Here is a 19,687-nt window from a genome sequence, read left to right on the forward strand (position 1 = left end):
ATCGCTACCATAATGTCACAGAGCACTTTTTTCTCCAATAGAGAGCAGCAGTTACAGGCGTCAACAGTGTTCAGATGTCATCTTCAACTGGTTCACAAAAGAGTAACAGTGCAGCATGCATCATCTGTTTAAAGTTGTCCAATTTAGGTGTGACCAATGCATCTTAAAATGCTGGAGGTATTCTTTAAAACAAAAAAAAGGTAGAAGAAGAAAAAAAATCAGCCCTACTTTTCTGCAATTTGGCCTGGGAAGCATGTGATATGTACTCACCGACACAACAGTTGTTAGATTCTTAATCCCCCATGAAACAAATCATGCTTTTGGGTGTCTCTTTATTTGTAAAGGGAGAGGGATGTGAGGTCCCTAAAAGAAGTGAAGTACAGCCAAAGAGAGAGTCTCATGAAATAGATTTATGACAGATGTGGTGTAAGGTAGACTCTTTCAGCAAGGACAACAAAGAAAGAAAAAAACATGCTCCCAGTCAATTATGCAATGATGTATGCTATCCTGTCTGCTTTACAGTCTATCCCCCTCCAATGCTTATGTCGTAGTCTCATGCTATTTGTCTCATTCACACACACACACACACACACACACACACACACGTTTTCATTTGCTCTCTCTAAACCCGCGTTTCCTTAGAGGCTGGAGCTAGAAGGCAACTGGTGGGAGGGCCGGCCTTGGAAGCAGGAGGTGGCCTTGGCCAACCATTTAAAAGGTCAATCCAGTGACATGTCAGCTCATGGATTTCTTTATTTCCATAAAATCTCCAACCAAGTACAAAGCCTGCATTGGAGGACCTCATACACCGTCTACTTCAAAGACCGGGAAAACCGTCCCTTCATCTCCTCCCGCTTCCCCTCCTGGTTTCTCTCTTCCCTCCTGCTCCTCTCCTCCTTCCCCGTCTCGACTTCCTTCCAGTTCTGAGGCACACAGGTAGTCTTGGGACTGGGACTGCGAGTGTCCCAGGGACTCCACTGACAAGCTTCGGCTAGACAGGATGCTACTTAGGCTGGACTGGCGGGCGCCTCTGGGATGGGTTTCAATTTCCACACGGACCTCAAAATTGGTTCCTTCCCTGTGGCGACAGCAGAAAGACAAAGAAATCAATATGAAGTTGCCAGGCAATGGAAATTGAAAACGGAAATATGTGCAAAGAATGCCTCGATTGTGAAAATCTGCTAAAGTCAAATGATAGAGCAACAGCAGGATTATATGCTCAAAAAGCAGGTATACTGTTTACGAAGTTCACCATCTTAGTTTAGGGCTAAATAGCACTTAACACAAAGTACAGTAGAAACAGAGAATAGACAGAGGCTACATTTACCTCAAAGGAAATGCTTGTGTGTCATCGAGCTTGCTGTCAGGCACAATAACCACCTGGCAGTCTGATTGGCTGTCCTGCTGGGTGTATCCGAGGTGTTTTGTGGCTTCATCCAATTCCTCATAGCTGTCTAACTCCGGGGGCGTGGTGCTTGTACTGGGGAGGACGCCCACTTCCTGTACACTGACTCGGACTTCCTGGACACTAGTGTCGCTGGGCGTTGGCTTGTTCTGACCCGTCCAGTGGTCACTGACTACATGAGAGAATAGAAGATCTATAAGAGAAGTTGAAACTTCATCAGATCAGGTCGTGCTTTGGAGCAAGAATCACAATGCACCTGTATTGATGTCAAGAGTCCTTCATTTAGGTAAATTACAAAGTTAGAAAAGGAATAGTTCTATAATTTGGGATACGTGCGCATTAACTTTCGTTATTATATATGAAGCTAAAGCCAGGAGATGATTCCCTCCGCTTCGCATCAAGACTGGAAACAGCTAATCTGGCTCTCACCAAAAGTTAAAAAACATGCCGACCAGCTTTTCTAAAGCATAGACACATTGAATCTTGTTTGTTTGAACAACACACACAAACAGTAACAGTTGCTTTCTTGAGCTGGTTCCCGCTGCTTCCAGTCTTTATGCTAAGAAAATCAAAGCTAAGCTATTTGCTTACTGGCGTTCATGGTTAACGTAGAAAAATAAGAGCGGTAGCCATTTTCTCATCCAAGTCTTGGCAAGAAAGCGAATGAGCGTGTTTCCCAAATTGTCAAACTGTTCCTTTAAATTCTGTACTCACAGCTGGCTAAGTCCTCCAGTTGGATTTTGTGTGTTTCGGGCGGCTCACTCTGCGGTCGACACCAACCGTTCCTACAGAGCGACATGGGGACGACCCCATAGACATAAGTCAGCATTAGCGGCACACCCACACCTGCAGGAAAAACAGAAAAGTATAAAGAAACAATTCATAACACATTTCTCATTATGATTGGTCTTGAGTTGATGCCAAAGAAATGAATATCATACAAATTGTTAAAAAAGTACTCTTGCAATTTAGTATTGCACTTCAATAAAGTAGGAGGGGAGGGACTTGCAAGAGAAAATGGTCAAAACCAAAGCAGCAGATGTAAAAATATCCAGGTGTGTAGTCTCTGGTATAGATCAGGCTCCAAAGACACTGGATTCTAGACTTCCCACAATGCAACAGGACACTATCTTTTGGTAGGCCCTCCAATGCCCAATACATCCTCCACATTCCCAAAGTGTCAAGCAGTCTGTTCTGTTTTTATGTTTTAGTCTCTTAGCCAAAACTAAGATGTAACTTGAGCAATTGACAGACTTGCACATCTGATATAATAGTACTTCCTGTGACTGATAAATACATTTCATGTGAATGGCTTTAACATTTTACTTCATGTTAAATTGATGGACTTTAAACAGTTTTATCATCATACTATTTCTGCAATACCCCAAATAAACACAAGAGTGATCCCCGCCTGCTTCTCTGTACACAATAAAGTTTCTGGAACACACTGATCTATAAAGCTTTTCTGCATCATGGCCTCTATATCAATGCAACTGCATCTTTTCAAATACTGGGAGATATTGCTTATGCTCTGGGAAGTTATGTCTTCTTTCAGGAACCGATTTCCTTGCACGCTTATGAATCCATTCTCTTTTAATTGGATGCAAGCCGATCATGCATTTTATGTTTTAATTTTAATCTGCTGCATATCTAAATGGTTTGGTGTATTTGTTGCCGTTATTAATCATTCTCATTTCATGCCTTTGATCTTATGGGATTTGTGAATCTTGATTATTCTCTTTATATTTAATTAAAATCCTTTTAAGTCAGTGTTATCTGTTTTAAAATGTGGTGTGTTCAATGAGATGTTGTTATGCTGTCCTGGACAATTCAAGTTGTTTGAACTTGGAACTGTAAGTTGATGGGAATATGTAATTATTACAATGAGAGGTAGACAAGAGTGGCCCTGCATTGGCCACTTAAAAAGTAAGAGTTCGAAGCAAAGCAGCAACCTGTTTATTGCAAGAAATGACTGCATCTAAAAAGCCCTTTTCATATTTGGTTATTATTTGTCTTTGGAATTTCTGACACACTGACAAAACAATAAAATAAAAGATGAAGTGTTTGTTTGCGATAGATCATCAGCCTTCATATTAAGTCAAAATAAGAATATCACAAGTTCGATTTTCTCCCCAAAACCGTCACAAAAGTACTTTCAACCAGTCACACGGCTCGATGGGCTGCAGCCTCCCTACGCTGCGGTGATTATGCAACCTGTGATTGAGATAGGAATTTGGTAACACAAAGCGGTGCCGACCAAACAAAAGGGACATCATTAACACAGCGGGAACACCGGGCCGCTATTGACTCAGCAACAGGGTGAAACCAGGGCAAGAGGATGAGCATGCCAACCCAAAAAGTCCACAGACAGAGGGGATGTGTGTGTGTGTGTGAGTGTGTCTGTTTGAGTCAAAAAGAGAGAGACAACTAATGAGACTGAGGGTACGTAAGGACAGGGGAGATATGGGTATTTATATGTCTGTAAAGGTTTACGCCAGCTTTGGCCTGGATGCATGTTCATCTCATTTATTAGAGGGGACATAAGACTCACTTTTTCTTGTGCGGGTACATTTGGGTATCTGGAGTGGCTAACAACCCAAACACTGTAAAATAAGACAGTATTTTGTAGGCTGACACATGCGATTCCACAAGCAATTCAGATGTGGCTCTCGTTCCTATGTCACAGACTAATCAAAATATACCGCCCCAATCTCTACCTACAGCTTTAACTACCTTTGCCAAAGCAGTGCCATGTTTTTCTTGCAAGCCAATCAGTGCAGACTGGGCTTTTTTTCGGGAGGGAGACATACAGACAAAAGGCAACAGTACGAGAATTTATTAAAGCACGTAAATATGTTCAAGTATAACACCAAAATACAAGTATAAACCTGGAAATAAGCATGATCAAATATCATGCTTATTTTTCCAGGTTTATACTGTACTTTTATTCAGAGTTTCAAGTAATAGTTTTACATTTTGGAAAGTCTATTCATTTGCTTTCCCTTCAAGAAGAATTATATCCTTTTCGTATGGTAATCGTGACACTCCTGCCAGCAGCTCTTTAGCTTAGCTTAGTTTAGTACAATGTCTAGACTCTAGAGCATGGGAAACAGGTAACCTGGCTCTGTTGAAAGGTAACACAATCCGCCTCACTGCTCACTGATAGAACACGTTACATGTTGTTTGCAAATAAGCATATTTCCTAAAATGTTGAACCGACTCTTTAATTCTATTCGTAAATGGTGTGTTGAGTGTGGAAAAATGTGGTATTTCTCTGTCTCGTTGATCCCAGACTCCTCACTCATTATTATGGAAGGGATTATCCGAGACTGGTCAAACCCACATTAATCATCTTTTCTTTAAATCCGCATGAATACCACCCTCAGATATTAGACATTTTGGTAGAACTACAGCTTTATTATTCAAATAAAAAAAGATGATTAACACATGCTGCCGCTTTGGTGTCTGACCTAAACTGCTCTGACTCAGGATACGGAGGTATTTTGATCTCCTTTTACACATTTACACTCTTCTCTGTGTGCAGTACAGAAGGTGGCCATGTCTTCGTTTTGTTCCTTACCCACAGTGATAGCCGCTATGACCGGCGACACGAACACTGACATCATCACCCCACTTGCCACAGTCAAGTAGTGCTTACTTCCTGAGATAGTGTTTTTCTTACAGCGACCATGGACCTACAAGGCAATACATAGAACACAAATTAATTAATTTAATTTGATCCTCGTTCTCTGCAACAACTTATTCATGACACCTATTCATGTCCACTAATACATGCATCCCAACATGCGTCAGGGGAAAGGAAAACAGCCTCATTGACCTGCACACGCTATCACAGAGCTCCGACACAAAGACAGGCACAATTAATGAATATTAAGTGCATGCTTAAGTTGCATGTGTGTCATTAGTTTCCAATTCAATGACGTGCAAAAATGACCATGATGTTTAAATACTACTATATCTGATGGAAAATGTTGGTTGATTCAGAATAATTCTACTAGTCAGCCATATGGGAGCATTCTGGACTGTCTGCTGTACACATGCACAAACTAAACCAGGCGCTCAAAAGGTAAGTGCATGAAGGTTATTTGACGTGACAGAGGATTTACTGGCTGTTTCGCACCTTGCGGCCCATGTAGATTGGTATGCCCACGATGATGACTGGGATGGCGATGCCCGCTATAAGGGAGATGACCACCGGTGCCCCGAGCAACATGCCCACCTGCCACAGAACCTTGCGGGTTTGAGACCACGGCTTCTTCCCCCAGAATGTACATCCTGAGGGACTGAGACACACAGGAGACACAACATGGGAGATCAGACAGCAGCTCAATCATAATGCACACAGTTCAGAAAATGAATGGGAAATGAGCGTTATGGCTGCGTGGGTGGCAACGTCCTTGTTTCTGTCCGCTTGTCATGAAAACTATTGGATGGATCACCGCAGAGCCTGAGGATGAATCTTAATAAGTTAAGTGATTTATAGATGTTTCTTCTAGCGCCACCATGAGGTTGACATTTTTGACTGACTGATTTTTATTGGATGGATTGCTTTGAAGATTTGCTACAGGTATTCAAGGTTCATATTCTTATGACCTCCTCTGACTTTTGATCATTCATCCGGTCAACATTATTAAATTTGCCCGAATACATGCAAAACTAATGACATATTCCAATCAGCTGTACTTAGTTTTTTAGGGCAAATTAAGAAATATTAGGTTAAACTAAGATGGTGAACGTGGTAAATAATAATAATAATAATAATAATAATAATAAATATCAATACATGTTTACCTGCTGAATATGTTAGCATGAAGCTCAAATGTCAAACTTCATTCTTAAAATATACACAAATGGCGTGTACACTTTCATAGACACTCATAATGATCATCACCCTTAATGCAGCCGAGTCCGACTCTGACACAAAATTTCAAAAGCAGGTGAAATAAAGTACTGACAATATTATACATTTATCATTCTAGCTTTGTCCTTTTCCAAACAATTTGTCTTTTTTACGGCTACCATTCACACACACACACACACACACACACACTTATCTCACATGCGGCTGTTAGATCACTTGATGTGACGCCAGGTATAATAAGTGTTGCCTTAAAGTGTTTCTTTAACGTAGTAGCAGCCTTCGGGGTGTTTATTATAACTGCCAAGGAGAGCGGTACAACACTGAATAACACGAGGTTGGTCTTAAACAAGTAGCAATTACCTTGTAGCAGCAGCGATGACAATAAGGGCAACACAAATAGCAGCTCAGGGCGACACCATTTCTGAAAGCATGCTTTTGTATCACAACAGCAAATGTCACTTTGAGGGTTCTAAAAGTGAGTGGGTGAAATTATGGGAAGGCATTAAAGTCGTGCTCTGTTGCTCGAAACCGGTCGATTTGTTGTGAGATGCTAAAAGCTTTTTCCCCTTCTTTAGGGTGTTCACTATAATGTGAAGTGTGACAGACAGACAAGGATGAGGGGAGAGAAAAGAAGAAGGTGGTTCAGACACGATGAGGCTCATGCTCCCTTTCTCACCGGAGACATTCATCAAAACATATGCATGTGACACCATGAAAATGATAAATACATGAAAAGAAATCCATCCACAGACACACATCTTTTAGCGAATCAGCTTCTAGCTAGCCTCATAGCTTGAGTTACATATTCTGCCGCATGGAAAGATGGATGCAGATAGAGCTTATTAATTGATGACAGGTCAGCAGTGACTCCCTTTCAGGACTGAAAAAAATCAATGGAGGCCCAGACGATGAGTTTAAAGCAGCGTGGCCTTTAGACAATGACATAATGCACGTGCCTCGCTGAGTTTCTATCTCCAACTGGGTATTGCTTTAAACAATACAGATGGAATGCATGTTATATAAACACAGGTATACTCGTTCTAGTGAAACTCTTCCGTATTTTATTATGCTGAAGTTACTTGTGCCGCAAAGCACTTTCTCTCCTCATCATGTTGCTGTGAGACGAGGATCAAATTCTGCTGATTTTTTGGTCCATACTTTCACTGTGTACAGTCGTGTCCCACACACCAGAATAGTTTATCGTGCTGATGCAACTAATTATTATTTATATACTTTTGATTATTTTGAGGATTTCAGTTTGATCTATAAAATGCCCACGACAACAGCTTCAAAGATGTTGTAAATCCTCAATTCAAGCAGCTGAAACCAGCATGTTTTCTGTCATTATATTATATTTGAGGTGTGCCGACTGTCTGATCTCAAGGTAAATAAACGCACATTGTTTGGCTAGGTGTGTTCATGTGTTCATGAGTACCTGAGGTAGTGCACGTCGGTAATCTCCTGCATACACAGCCAGCAGAACTGACAGGCACACACAGTGCAGTTCATACGGTTACAGCTGCCGTCGTTGGTCTTCATGATGTAGGCACCGCAGCGAGGGCACGCTTTGATCTCCTCTGCATCTTCAGCAACAGAGTAAATATGAGAGAGGTGTCCACAATATGTATTCATCCATGATTACGTGGTAAACTTAAAAAGGTAAAAAAAAAGAAAAAAAGGGCACAAAAAAAACCAGCAGCTGCGACTCTCACCTCCTCCAGGTTCTTCATTGAAGACGTACAGCGTGGAGGCATCGTGGCCCCCTGAGGTGTGGCGGGCTCGCTGGCGCCGGGCCTGATCGCACGTCTGGTTGGGGTGCCACAGCTGGCGACAGTGGTAGCAGAACTCGGTGTCACATCCCTCACGGCCACAGCTCAGCTTGGGACATTCTGCACAGCCGTAAGCTATCACTGCATAGCTGAGGAGAGAGATACAAAAAAACATGAAAGAGGGGACATCATTAATATGTCCCTGTAGGGGAGTTCTTTGTTGTTAGGGGTTCTTCATAAAAGGTCACCAGAGCACCAGGCATCATGAGAGGATTAAATACAGGTGCTCTCCTAACTCACTGTTCCATCCTGCTTCGGCTGAGACTCACCGTGGCTGCAGTTTCATTTTAAACATCACAGCTTTGGTTGGCTGACTGGAATATCCGTGAAAAGCTCAGTTGTTAATTGTTGCCTTTGCTCACAATTGTTGACCGTGTGCCTCAGTAAATCACAAAGAGAGACACAAGTGTCTGAGGGACTGCTTTCCACAGTTCAACTCCTGAACCAGAAATAATTCCACCCTTAGATCTCTAGAAAGTCATTATGACGAGAACAAGGAGCTTAAAGCCCGTGGACCTAATCGCACACCTCAAAAGGGACATTAACATAAGTTTGAATATTCAATGCTCCTCTGGGGCTTTTTTTCTGCAGCATCTCCAACCGTATGTGGCGTTCAGGTTTGTCAGAACGGTAGAAGCATCAGACAGGCTGAGGGCCACACACACATCAAGGGGATAATTACGCTGCTGCCTGGATCACGAGATTTAAACAGTTTGTGTGTGTTTTTCAAGTTAAATCCTTGCGGGTGAAAAACAAAGCTATAGCGTGGACCAGCTCGTGCATAAAAACATTTCCAGGTATCTGTGAATATCTTCATCAAAAATATGCAGCATATTAATGCCATATGTTTATTAAATATGTTTGCACCCTTTGTCATGCTAAGATGTTTAATGAGGCTCCGACTAAACATACAGCATCAACAGTCAACATCAAGTCATATCAACCACATTTGGTAGGCTTGAATTGCTCGACCTTGTAGATCAAAATATTTTTCCAAAGCCTTTTGGAAAACACATATATTACAATATTAAGATGCCCCCAGAAATATGTTAAGACATCTAAAAACATTCTGCTTTGAATAATAATTCAAAAGTTTAAAAAAATTTAACTACTGGACACAAGATAAATCCATTCTCAGTGTGTGTGTGTGTGTGTGTTTGTAGCGCAACTTCCATAAGTTACATATTGGACTATAATTGACTTAATCCTCTTAAAAAGGTACACCATGATACTGCATTTTTTTTTTAGCAGGTTTGTATTGTGTGCACAAGGACGCACATGCATGCGCACACAAGCACTTGGTCACACAACACACAGATCTTTCACACACAACTTTGACTGAACTATTTGAACTATTCTGACTGTACTGTTTTAACTGTATGTTTTAGGTCACACGTATTGCGTAGTCTTTTCTGTGTAAGAGGCATCAGACAACACATACAAATAACAGTGTGACAGCAAATGGTAGAGAATAAGAAGAGTTTTAGTGGATGTAAATAAAGTCTTAAAATACTTTAAAAAAATCAGCTTGGCATGTGTTCTATGCGAAAGGAAATGCATTTGACACTTGTGAGGCTTAAAAAGGATACATAAATAAATAGAAACAGTACTTTGTTTGTTACTACTATATAATTCACAAACTGTATGTTTGTCAAAAGTTCAAACAAAAATGTTCTGTAACTCTATTCTATGAGCGAGCTCTGCAACGGCATCGCGGTTGAGAACTTAATGTAAACTTTATGCTCCGTCAACCAGACTACATTTCAAGGCAAAGACAGAAACCCTTCCATTAGAGTGTGGTCAGGCTAAATATAATTGCTGTTATTTAACATGAGAAACAGGCACAGAAATATTTACACTTGAAATACTGGTACAGCCGATTCTGTCCGTGAAAGAAAATCGAGTAGCATCACATATGCAGCAAAGACATGACAAAGAAAGAACCACTTTTTGCCACATTTTCCCCCAGAGCCGGCATAATCTCCTGCTAAGCTTCCATCACTAAGATCTCGAGGAATGTGTGTATGTTGGGAGCACGGGAATACACAAACCATAACTGTGACCAGTTTACATAATGGGCCACATCTTCGAAAAAGGCCCCTCTATGTGGGAAGTATTTGTTATTTCAAATATGAAACTGCACTGACCTCCACGTGTAAATGTGGAAGTCATAATTCTGCTGATTTGTAGGAGAGGCTCTCGAAATCCGACCCCGTTTCTCTGAGTTATATTTAATTCACAACCGCATCGGACAGATTGGCGAATTGATTTTCACTCCACTCATTCATCATGAGCCGGCTGTGAGCACCGACAGCCGGGGAGACACACAGTCTAGCGCCGAGTCCTGAACCCTGGCGCTTACGTGCTTTTGACCACAAATATTCATCATCATTATCATCTTGAATCAGATCACTCTCTCTCTCTCTCTCTCTCACACACACACACACACACTTCCCGTCAGCAGCCCTATCCTGTTACCCCTCCATGGACATTAAGGTGATCCAGCAATGGATCCGTGTCTGGACATTTTGTTAACAGCAGCAGAGAAGATGAGTTAACTCAGAACATGTCTTGTGGTTGCATTGCATTGTGGTCTATTGTGGGAATGGAAAAAAAATAAAAAATGATCCCTGAATCCTTCATGATGAAGTCTTCGATCGATTCTGCCGTGACATTATGTTGTAGCTTTAAACATCTCTATGTAACATGACGTCATCCACATATCAGACATGTCAAATGTTATGTCAAATGGACCCAAATATGAAAGGCACATAACTATTTTACTATTTTCCAAGTGTCATTGTAAATCGATTAAAAAGGCGAGTTCTTCCTTAATCTCCCAATGCAACATGTATTTGGTGTTACGATACGTAGTCCCACATTGATTATTGTCGATGCAAAATGGGGAGAGTGCTTGCTTCATCATTCACGACATACAGTCCGTTCCGTTTCAGGATATGCAAACATATTTTGGTTGCATCAGACTCTTCACAGCCTTGGGATGCACATGCAGCTCAAACTGAGCTTTGCGTCGCTGTCAGTTCATCTTTTTAAAGCTCCGTCAATCATTCTGACACTGGAAAACTGCTCAGAGAAAAGTGTTTTACAACATAATGGAAGGGTGGGATGAAAGGGTTTTGACAAGAGCTGCCATGTTGTAACACTGGAATAGGCCCCTCTTGTGTGCCTCAAGGTAATTACAGTACAGGGAATTGCTACTGTGTGATGTAAGATGTTAATAAGAAAAGTACATTTTTCTACAAGTTTAGACAATTTAGGGAGAAAAAATTGTTTTCATTAGTCAACCCTCATTAAGTTATCTTCTCTCAATGTTGTTAGGTAACTATCTTTTATTCCAAATAAAGTTTTTGTAAGTATTTGTGATTGTGAAGTGAATCATTTTCTGGTGCAACTGTAGAACCAACTTGTTCTGATTCTCACCTGCAGTCGGGCGCGGGGCACCAGCGCGTATCTGGATCAGCGGCCAGGAATCGCCTCAACTGGTACTCCTCAAAGCGCTCCAGCAGCGCCCGGTCATCCAGGATGGCGCGGACGTCCAGCGGCGCCAGCGTCTCGGGGCACTGCGGGCACGCGATGCACACCCGGCTCTCCGATATCTCGATGCGCAGGTACTGGCGGAGGCAGTCGGAGCACGTTCGGTGGGAACAGGAGGTGAGTCGTGGGAAGTGGCAACGTGGTTGACTGAGCAGGCACAGCGGGCACTCCTCCAAGTGTTCATCCAAAAGCTGCTCCTGGCTGGAGGTGGAGACGGACAGGACGCCGGTGGAGCCGCTGCTGACCCCGCCCACGCACTCAGCTGTGGCGGCAGCGTCCTCGCCTGCCTCCACCGCCGTCGCCGCCGCCGCTGCCGCTGCTGGCGGACCTCCTCCTTCTCCTCTTTCTCCTCCAGCCTCTTCTGCTGTGAGGCTGAGGTCCTGTGAACCATTGCCGAGCTGCTGACTTACTGAAGCCAATCACATATATGAAATATACATACAAAATATCCTCATACACCGGTTGACTTTGGTATTCTGCTGCTGTAAATGGAACGGCCTCACATTTCTAGTGAAAATCCTTATCACTATGTAGGTGGATAATTGGTGTATTTGGTTTCTAGGCAACATCATTTCTCTAATTTACCAATTAATTGAATAAACACTCTAATGGATTTGGGCTATAACAGTATGAGAAAGGGAGGAACCAAGCATAAGCTAAAGTTAATGATCTACATGCTCGCTTCAAGTTCTCCTTTCTTTGAAGAGACATTTCGATTCTGGCGAAAATGACATATACTGTATGAATAAATTAATAATCTGTGTCCTCATGTGTAAATCATCTTTGAGAAAGAATAATGAACCAAATATATAAACACCGGACATTATTAAAATGTCATCCAAATGCAAATATCCGACCGTGTGTTTGCAAAGACAGCAAAACAGATACAACTCCAAGTAGACTTGTTAACTGGAATATAATAAAAACAAGATCACACATTTCACAACAACTTTTTTTTTAAAACTGCTAAAACTAAAACTAACCAAGTCGACTAAAAGCTAAAACAAAACTTGGAGGAACAACACGATAAATATGGGACTACTTGCTCAGCCTCACCTGCTCGGGGTGCTCGCTCGGGGTCAGGGTGATGGCCACCTCCTCTCTGGGCCAGGCTTCCACTGGCCTCTCGGGCTTTGGCTCCGATTTGGGCTTCCTGCTGAAGAAGTTCAGGAAGCTCAGCGGCCCCGTCTGCTGCTTGGGCCTCTTCATGGTCTATGACTAGAGCAGTAGCAGCAGCTGAGGAGGACAGGCCAACGACCATGAGCAGGATGCAAAAGTGTGTGTGCGTGTGTGTGTGTGTGTGTGTGTGTGAGAGAGAGAGTGAGTGTGAGTTGTGTGTGTGTGTGTGTGTGCGTGGGTGGGTGGGTGTGCAGCGGGAGCTCTCACGGCTCAGAGACTTGGAGCTGGGCGGCGGCTCTGCTGTGCAAGGGAGGAAGAGCAGGAGAGATGGAGAGGCAGACGACAGGGAGGAGGTAATCCCTGCCCGAGGGGAACATCACTAATTTGGAACCTTTTCGAGGTCTGGTCATGTGATTTACTTTGTCTCTCTTCGGGGCTTCTTACCCTCCTCCTCTTCTTCCTCCACCTCCACTGCGGTTCCCTCAGGCTGAGCTAGTCCTGAACTGGCCGACTGGCCGTCATCGCTTTAGGCCGCCTCTTCACGGCGAGCAGTCCCGTACCCTAAAAAACAAACGTCACAAAATGACAGTCGCTCAGACATGATGGGATGTGCATTCTGCCCTTTGGTCAGGAATTATTTTTTGTTTTACAAAAAAATGTCCCTCCAGGAGAAAATGGAGCTGCTAAACAAATTTAGAGGCTCTGCGATTAGAATAATAATTTAGCAGATTTCAGTGGATTGACGTGATGATTACAAGACAAATATGAAATGTTAAAAAGTGTTTCTTTTGTTTCATGCATTACAGCAGAACACAATGTATTATGTGTACATATCCATATCCAAAAAGATGTTGCCTTAATATTAATATTTTGAGACATCTGGAATTGGATATTAATTTAATTGTGTTATATTGATCTAAACCAGTGGTTTAGACCTGAGGGTCAGGGCAAGGGTCACAGGATGATTAGTAGGAGAGGGAAGCAAGAACACCATATTTCTGTTTTACAAAATTATATATATTTTCCTGACTCTTGTGGATGGGGATGTTCAAAACTGGTCGACCAATGCGACTGGTGACGAAGACTTACATTTATTTGTTTCAGGAGGTCACGGACCCAAAAGGTTGAGAGCTGATTATCTAAGATACTTATTTTCCATCCATGCTGTAACAAAATGTAGTAATAAATATAATGAAATATTTAAAATTATTGGTGTTTACCATGTAATCAACTCCAAATTACTTCGATTGAACTTGTATTCTACTTATTCTTGTAGAAAACACTCTCTGTGAACCCCATGCACATAAATATAAAAGTTGTCTATGAACTTTTTCCCCTATGGCTGTAAATTCTGAATCCTATTATACAGAACAACAGCAACAGCTCTTTTAAGCAGAAACATATTTCAAAAACAAAAACACAAGCAATGCCATTTTACAGCGGAATAATATATTTAAAATCCCTTGAGAGCCATTTATATTGAAAAAAAAGACACTGAGGGTCTCTGGGACCCCGGCTTGGCCGGCGTGCCGTCTGAGACATGAGCAATAAGGTCACGGCCATGAGACACCAAGAGCAGATGGACGAGAGCGTTGCGACTGGTTGGACACAACGGACCGGGGGAGATGCAGCGTGAGGCGGAGGAGAGGCAGTGATAGACAGCAAAGACGACTCATTCTGTCTCCATTAGGCGAGCTTTCATAATCAGGCCCAGAGAGCAAAAGAGAGAGGAGGTGATTCATGCAACCCCAGACCAATTAAAAAATAGCTGTCTCCATATTGACGCCGCTTCAAAAACACCGGACCACGAAACACGGCGTGAAATATGATGTGATGAGAGATTGCAGTCTATTTAAAAGATCGGTTTCACGCTCTCGAAAGTCAAATAGTTTTATCTCGAAAAGTTTTTTTTTTTTTTTTCCCATAATCAAATGAATTGGAATGGCTGGAGGCTACAGGAGCGATATGCCTCGTCGTTTCTTCTAACAGGGATGCACAACGAATCTGGATTTATGTAACACTGCAGTGGCTAACCTGCCATCTCGCATGGAGACAGAGTTGCAGTAGTATTTATATTCTAGTCTTGTGGATATGTTCAAATCTCTATGAATAGCAGCAGCACATCATTATATACCGAATGGTAATTTAAGAGTGCGGGACATTCTTGCCCTTTGAAAAAGTTGGCACCATAAACTGATGATTATCGTTGATATTTTAAATGCAAGATATTCTTTCCACTGTAGCTCTGCTGGAAATACTGTATCTATGTATTTTGGCCAATTTGCCGCTACAGAACAAAACTAGTACTGAAATGTGCGGAACATCGCAAACAGCTGTTCATTTTTTGAATGCTGGAATTATCTGTTAAAAAAAAAAAAAGCCACAGAACTTTACGATCTTCTTTGAAAGGATTTTTTTTTAGGAAATCTCATAAAAATGTATGAACCAAATATTCAAATAAGTTAACAGATTTAAAAAATAATGGTCAAGAGAACAACTGAATGGGGACATACTACATATTTAGGAGGTAACAAAAAAAGCTCATAAACACAAATTAAAATCAACATCTTTCAGTCCTGGTCCTCTTCCAGACAATTATGGGAATATGAGCAACAAGATGTTTGTGAACACATTCAAAGCTTTTTGTTTTACTCGAGCAGACAACACAGAGGATACAATAACAAAGTCACCGCTACAACGGTTTCCTGTGCGGACTAATTCAGCTCAGTGTTTGTTTTATAAGGTCTATTTGACTTTTTCCATCATGTAGTATGAGAAAACTGTTACTTAGTAGTTCCTATGAATTCAGACTAACTTCTCTCATGAAAACGGTGTTTGCAGGCTTTACATATTTCATGTTTCATTTGCACCAAATGTAGCTTTTCAGCATCGGATTCCCAGCAACTGTGTTGTACATGAGCCTCAATTTCCTCAATATCCATATTCCACTGGTACTAACTTTCTTAGGACAAGAAAGCCAAGAACAGGTTCCAAAGCACCGACCTTCGGGATGAACACATCACTGCGCTGCTTTTTTATTTATAGACAGAATTCCCACGTATGAAGACATCAAGAACACACACGCATAACATATTCAAAAGAGCTCAATGCATGCATGCAATGCACATACGGCCCCTGCAGTGTAATAACACGTACAGAGATACAAGCTCAAGCACACACAGGCATACTGATGCATGCAGAGTAGACACATACACACACACCCACACACAATGTTGTGTTTCTTTTAATTGCTTGGTGTGCTCCAGCCGTGGCTTATCCCTCCACACTACAAAGGCAGATAGCCGAGTAATTATTCAACACTATTAGCAGCTTAACTTAAACAAGTTGTCACTGAGGGAACGTTTCCCATCGGAAATTTTCAGAAATGTTTGTTTTACACAAACGTCTTGCTCTTACATAGCTGAGCAAAGATAAAGCCACAGGCCGACAGTGACTTTGTGCAGACTGTTCATAATCAGATTGGAAAGAACATTACATCAACAAGAAGTTAAATATCTTCCAACTGAAATGATAATATTGCCATACACAGAAATATAAATACTGAAGGTCTTTGGACTGAAATTTAGGCAATTAATTAATTTGAAGATAAAACAAATAGTTATATATGACATTATACAAACATTGTATTTCACTGTTAAGTTTTGGCTAACTTTGCTGAGTTTTGGCACCAAAGGACCAAATATGAGGATTTGGGGGCTCAGGATTGATCTGGAAATACATAGTCAGACTAGCTTTGGACCAGTTATGGCCCTAAGAATCGGCCCAAGTGTTCTGGAAAGTCAATTTGAAACTAATTGTGCCGAAGTAAGGCCAAAGCTGGGCCAAGCGCCTCTGGCTAAAACCTTCCATTTTGTCTTGTTCACAATCTGTGCAGAGAATCCTTGCAAGCATCATTATCATCATCATCTTGAATCAGATCTCGGGTACGATTTAGGGAGAAAGAAGAGACCTGTTGTATTTAATGCCACCCAATACTCAGGGGACCATAGTTAACAACACGAGGGATAGACGCGGATGCTGTCCAGAAAGAGAGAGTACATCTTCTGTTAACAGATTTATATTTTCATGTGAGTGTGTGTGTATGTGTATGTGTATGTGTATGTGTATGTGTATGTGTATGTGTATGTGTGTGTGTGTGTGTGCGTGCGTGTGTGTCTGTACAGCACACCGTAAAATGCTCCTGAGGCCAAAGACACACTTAAAGATATGACCTACCCTCTTTACACGAAAGGACGCCGGTGCTCCAGAAACACGGCCTTAACAGGATTATGGAGAATTAAAACGACAAATGCCAAAATCTGTCCCAGGACTTTTTTTTCTGTGCCTGAACACATAAAAAAGGTCATTCTTGTGGAAATTCTAACCTGAAACATTGGATGAAATGACTTTGAATAACTGTGATGACGCTGTAAGTATTCATTCAAAGCATGTGTCATACGAATGGAGTAAAACTGCAAAGTGAATCACACTGCAACCTGCTGCTCAAGGTTTGGGAGACATCCAGTCAGGAGTTGAACAGCCACACTGGAGATGGTAAGAATTAGTTATGTTGAATCCAGTCCTGTGGTAATTAAGATAAAGAAATAGCCCACAAGTCTTGAAAAAGAAACCCTCTAGTACCCATCTGTGGGTGTATGCTGTATAACAGACTGACCTTTTATAAAACATACTTAATAATGTACATATAATGTTATGGACTTACTGAACCACACATCATGTATCGCCACTACAGTACGAGGACAGAGAGGAGAGCTGTGTCTCCAGGATGTGGGTCTCTGCCGTCTAACTTAAGACGCTTTCAACAAGATGGCTGTCTGACCTTGTGACCTGCTGAAGCGCTCTACACCTGACAGACACTTATTCTGCGTGTCATTATCTACGCCAGCGCACAAAAACAAAGGCTTCGGTCTCATTCTTAATTCACAGCGGCAAACCCCTCATTTTTTATTTATTTCCAAACAGCCAAAAGAAAACTGATCCCCCCCCCCCCCCACCCCCACCCATCATCATTACATAATGTGCAAAGGTTCTGGCTGAAGTCTTGTTGACACAATTCAACATGCTGATTCACACACATTTTAATCCGGCAACCAAAGCAGCACACACTGAAAATACAGTTTTACAGAAAATGTAGTAGAGGTAAACACTTTTATATGGGGCATAACCTTACACATGAATGAGGGTTTAACCCTTATGATGTCACCAGGGTTATCTCAGCCTGAGCTTGGAGAGTTTTTACAGAACTGTCCCTTAGAACCGGCCCACGTATTCTGGCTCAACATGTGTTACAAACTGGAGGCATGGAGTTTGAAAGACTTGGGCATTTACTGGCAGGGAAGCTCAAATGAAATTGTACTATTTGGAGCATTATTATTTGGTAAAAAAAAAACATTTTTAAAAAGCACTGTAATCCTGTGCATGTGAAAGTTAGTCTTGTGTTAATATCGACTTTATGATTTCACAAATGACTTATAGGTCAGATTCTATCGTGACACTCTTTCTATTGATGACAGATACAATTACAATGACAGATGGGATTATTACACAACCAGCATCTGCCCTGAAGCATTTTCCCCTCTTTTGAAAAGCCAAACGGCATCTTGTTTTCAGTGTGTTGTCCCTTGAATTAACCATATCATCACAACCGGGTTATCTCCTCAGTTTTGAGGTGTTTTTAGAGTGCACTTGTTATCAGGCTGTTGCTATGCAATCACTGATCAGAGAGGATGTCTCATGTTGAGTCCTGCCTCAGCTGAGGGAAACCTGATGATCCACCCTATTAAAGATCTCAGTCTCTCTACTGGACACAAGCCCACATCAGCAATGCGGGTTTCAGAGGCATGAGAGTGACCTCAGTCTGTCTGTCTGTCCACACACACACACACACACACACACACACACACACACACACACACACACACACACACACACACACACACACACACACACACACACACACACACACACACACACACACACACACACACACACACACACACACACACACACACACACACACACACACACACACACACACACACACACACACACACACACACACACACACACACACACACCTGCACAAAATGTTCTGTTTCTGCACCATGTGGAGTGACCTCTGGCAGCATGCAGGCTCCTTTATATTATTAAATAACCCCAATATAAGAGATTACAATTTCTACATGATATTAAACAGTAGCCTTTATTGGTGTGTGATCGCACAACAGTGCTGTACGTGTCCGTAGTGTATTGTAACTCACTGATGTTTTAACTCCACAGATTAAATAAGAGAATTTTCATTCAACCAAATAAAACAATAATAAAAGGACAGGCAATTCATTGGAGGTGCAAATGTAAACTAAACGGTAGTTATAATAGCATACTGATGCTGAACAGCCTTGAATAACCTTTTAAAAAATATATATTTCCACATTTTCCCACTTCCATTTGAATCATTTAAAGAGGGGTCCTTCCATGCAGGGCATCAGTGTGCTATTGCAGGGAGTGGCATGTTTAATAGGCTACGTATTCGCATTCACCTCCACCTCCAGATATCCCGCATAAACACGAGTAATAGCGAATTTCGAGTCGTCCAAATGCGCGTTGCAAAGTCTGCATGGATCAAACACACAATATGTTGTATTACGTAAACGGTATCTTACCTCTCGGTGCGGCGCCTTCTCGTTGCAGCGTAGAAACAACAACTGGCTCCTCCCCCTTGAGGACCAAACAGTAGCACATAAATCTCCCCAGTCTCCTCTTCTTCACTGCTGCACACAAAACATAGCTGGCCGTCAGAAAGCTGCAGAAAGGCTGGGTGCGATGGTCCGGTCCGGTACGGTGCGGGAGAGAGCCCAGGAGAGGAGCTTCGCGGTA

The 19,687-nt window shown here is 41.9% G+C and overlaps 1 protein-coding gene across 1 annotated transcript; it reads right to left on the minus strand.

The window, feature by feature from the left end:
• Positions 1 to 638: 638 nt before the first annotated feature.
• Positions 639 to 19,687, minus strand: si:ch211-278j3.3 (E3 ubiquitin-protein ligase RNF19B). Its single transcript, XM_034527852.1, has 11 exons — positions 19,474 to 19,687; positions 13,235 to 13,351; positions 12,728 to 12,907; positions 11,558 to 12,051; positions 8,000 to 8,205; positions 7,723 to 7,870; positions 5,547 to 5,709; positions 4,986 to 5,100; positions 2,120 to 2,251; positions 1,328 to 1,598; positions 639 to 1,078 (listed from the first exon to the last, which is right to left on the minus strand). Exons 3-11 carry the CDS (start codon positions 12,878 to 12,880, stop codon positions 802 to 804), a joined length of 1,959 nt encoding a protein of 652 aa, XP_034383743.1. The 5' UTR covers positions 12,881 to 12,907; positions 13,235 to 13,351; positions 19,474 to 19,687; the 3' UTR covers positions 639 to 801.

This window comes from Cyclopterus lumpus, chromosome 24, assembly GCF_009769545.1.
Source record: "Cyclopterus lumpus isolate fCycLum1 chromosome 24, fCycLum1.pri, whole genome shotgun sequence".
NCBI lineage: Eukaryota > Metazoa > Chordata > Actinopteri > Perciformes > Cyclopteridae > Cyclopterus > Cyclopterus lumpus.

Bases quoted from the DNA above. Each gene is read 5' to 3' on its own strand.
- si:ch211-278j3.3 (XM_034527852.1), bottom strand. From the start codon at position 12,880: ATGAAGAGGCCCAAGCAGCAGACGGGGCCGCTGAGCTTCCTGAACTTC. The intron at 5,710-7,722 runs GTACTCATGAAC...TGTGTGTCTCAG, and splicing joins ACCGACGTGCACTACCTCAG to TCCCTCAGGATGTACATTCT. The intron at 1,599-2,119 runs GTGAGTACAGAA...CTTCTCTTATAG, and splicing joins ACTGGAGGACTTAGCCAGCT to ATCTTCTATTCTCTCATGTA.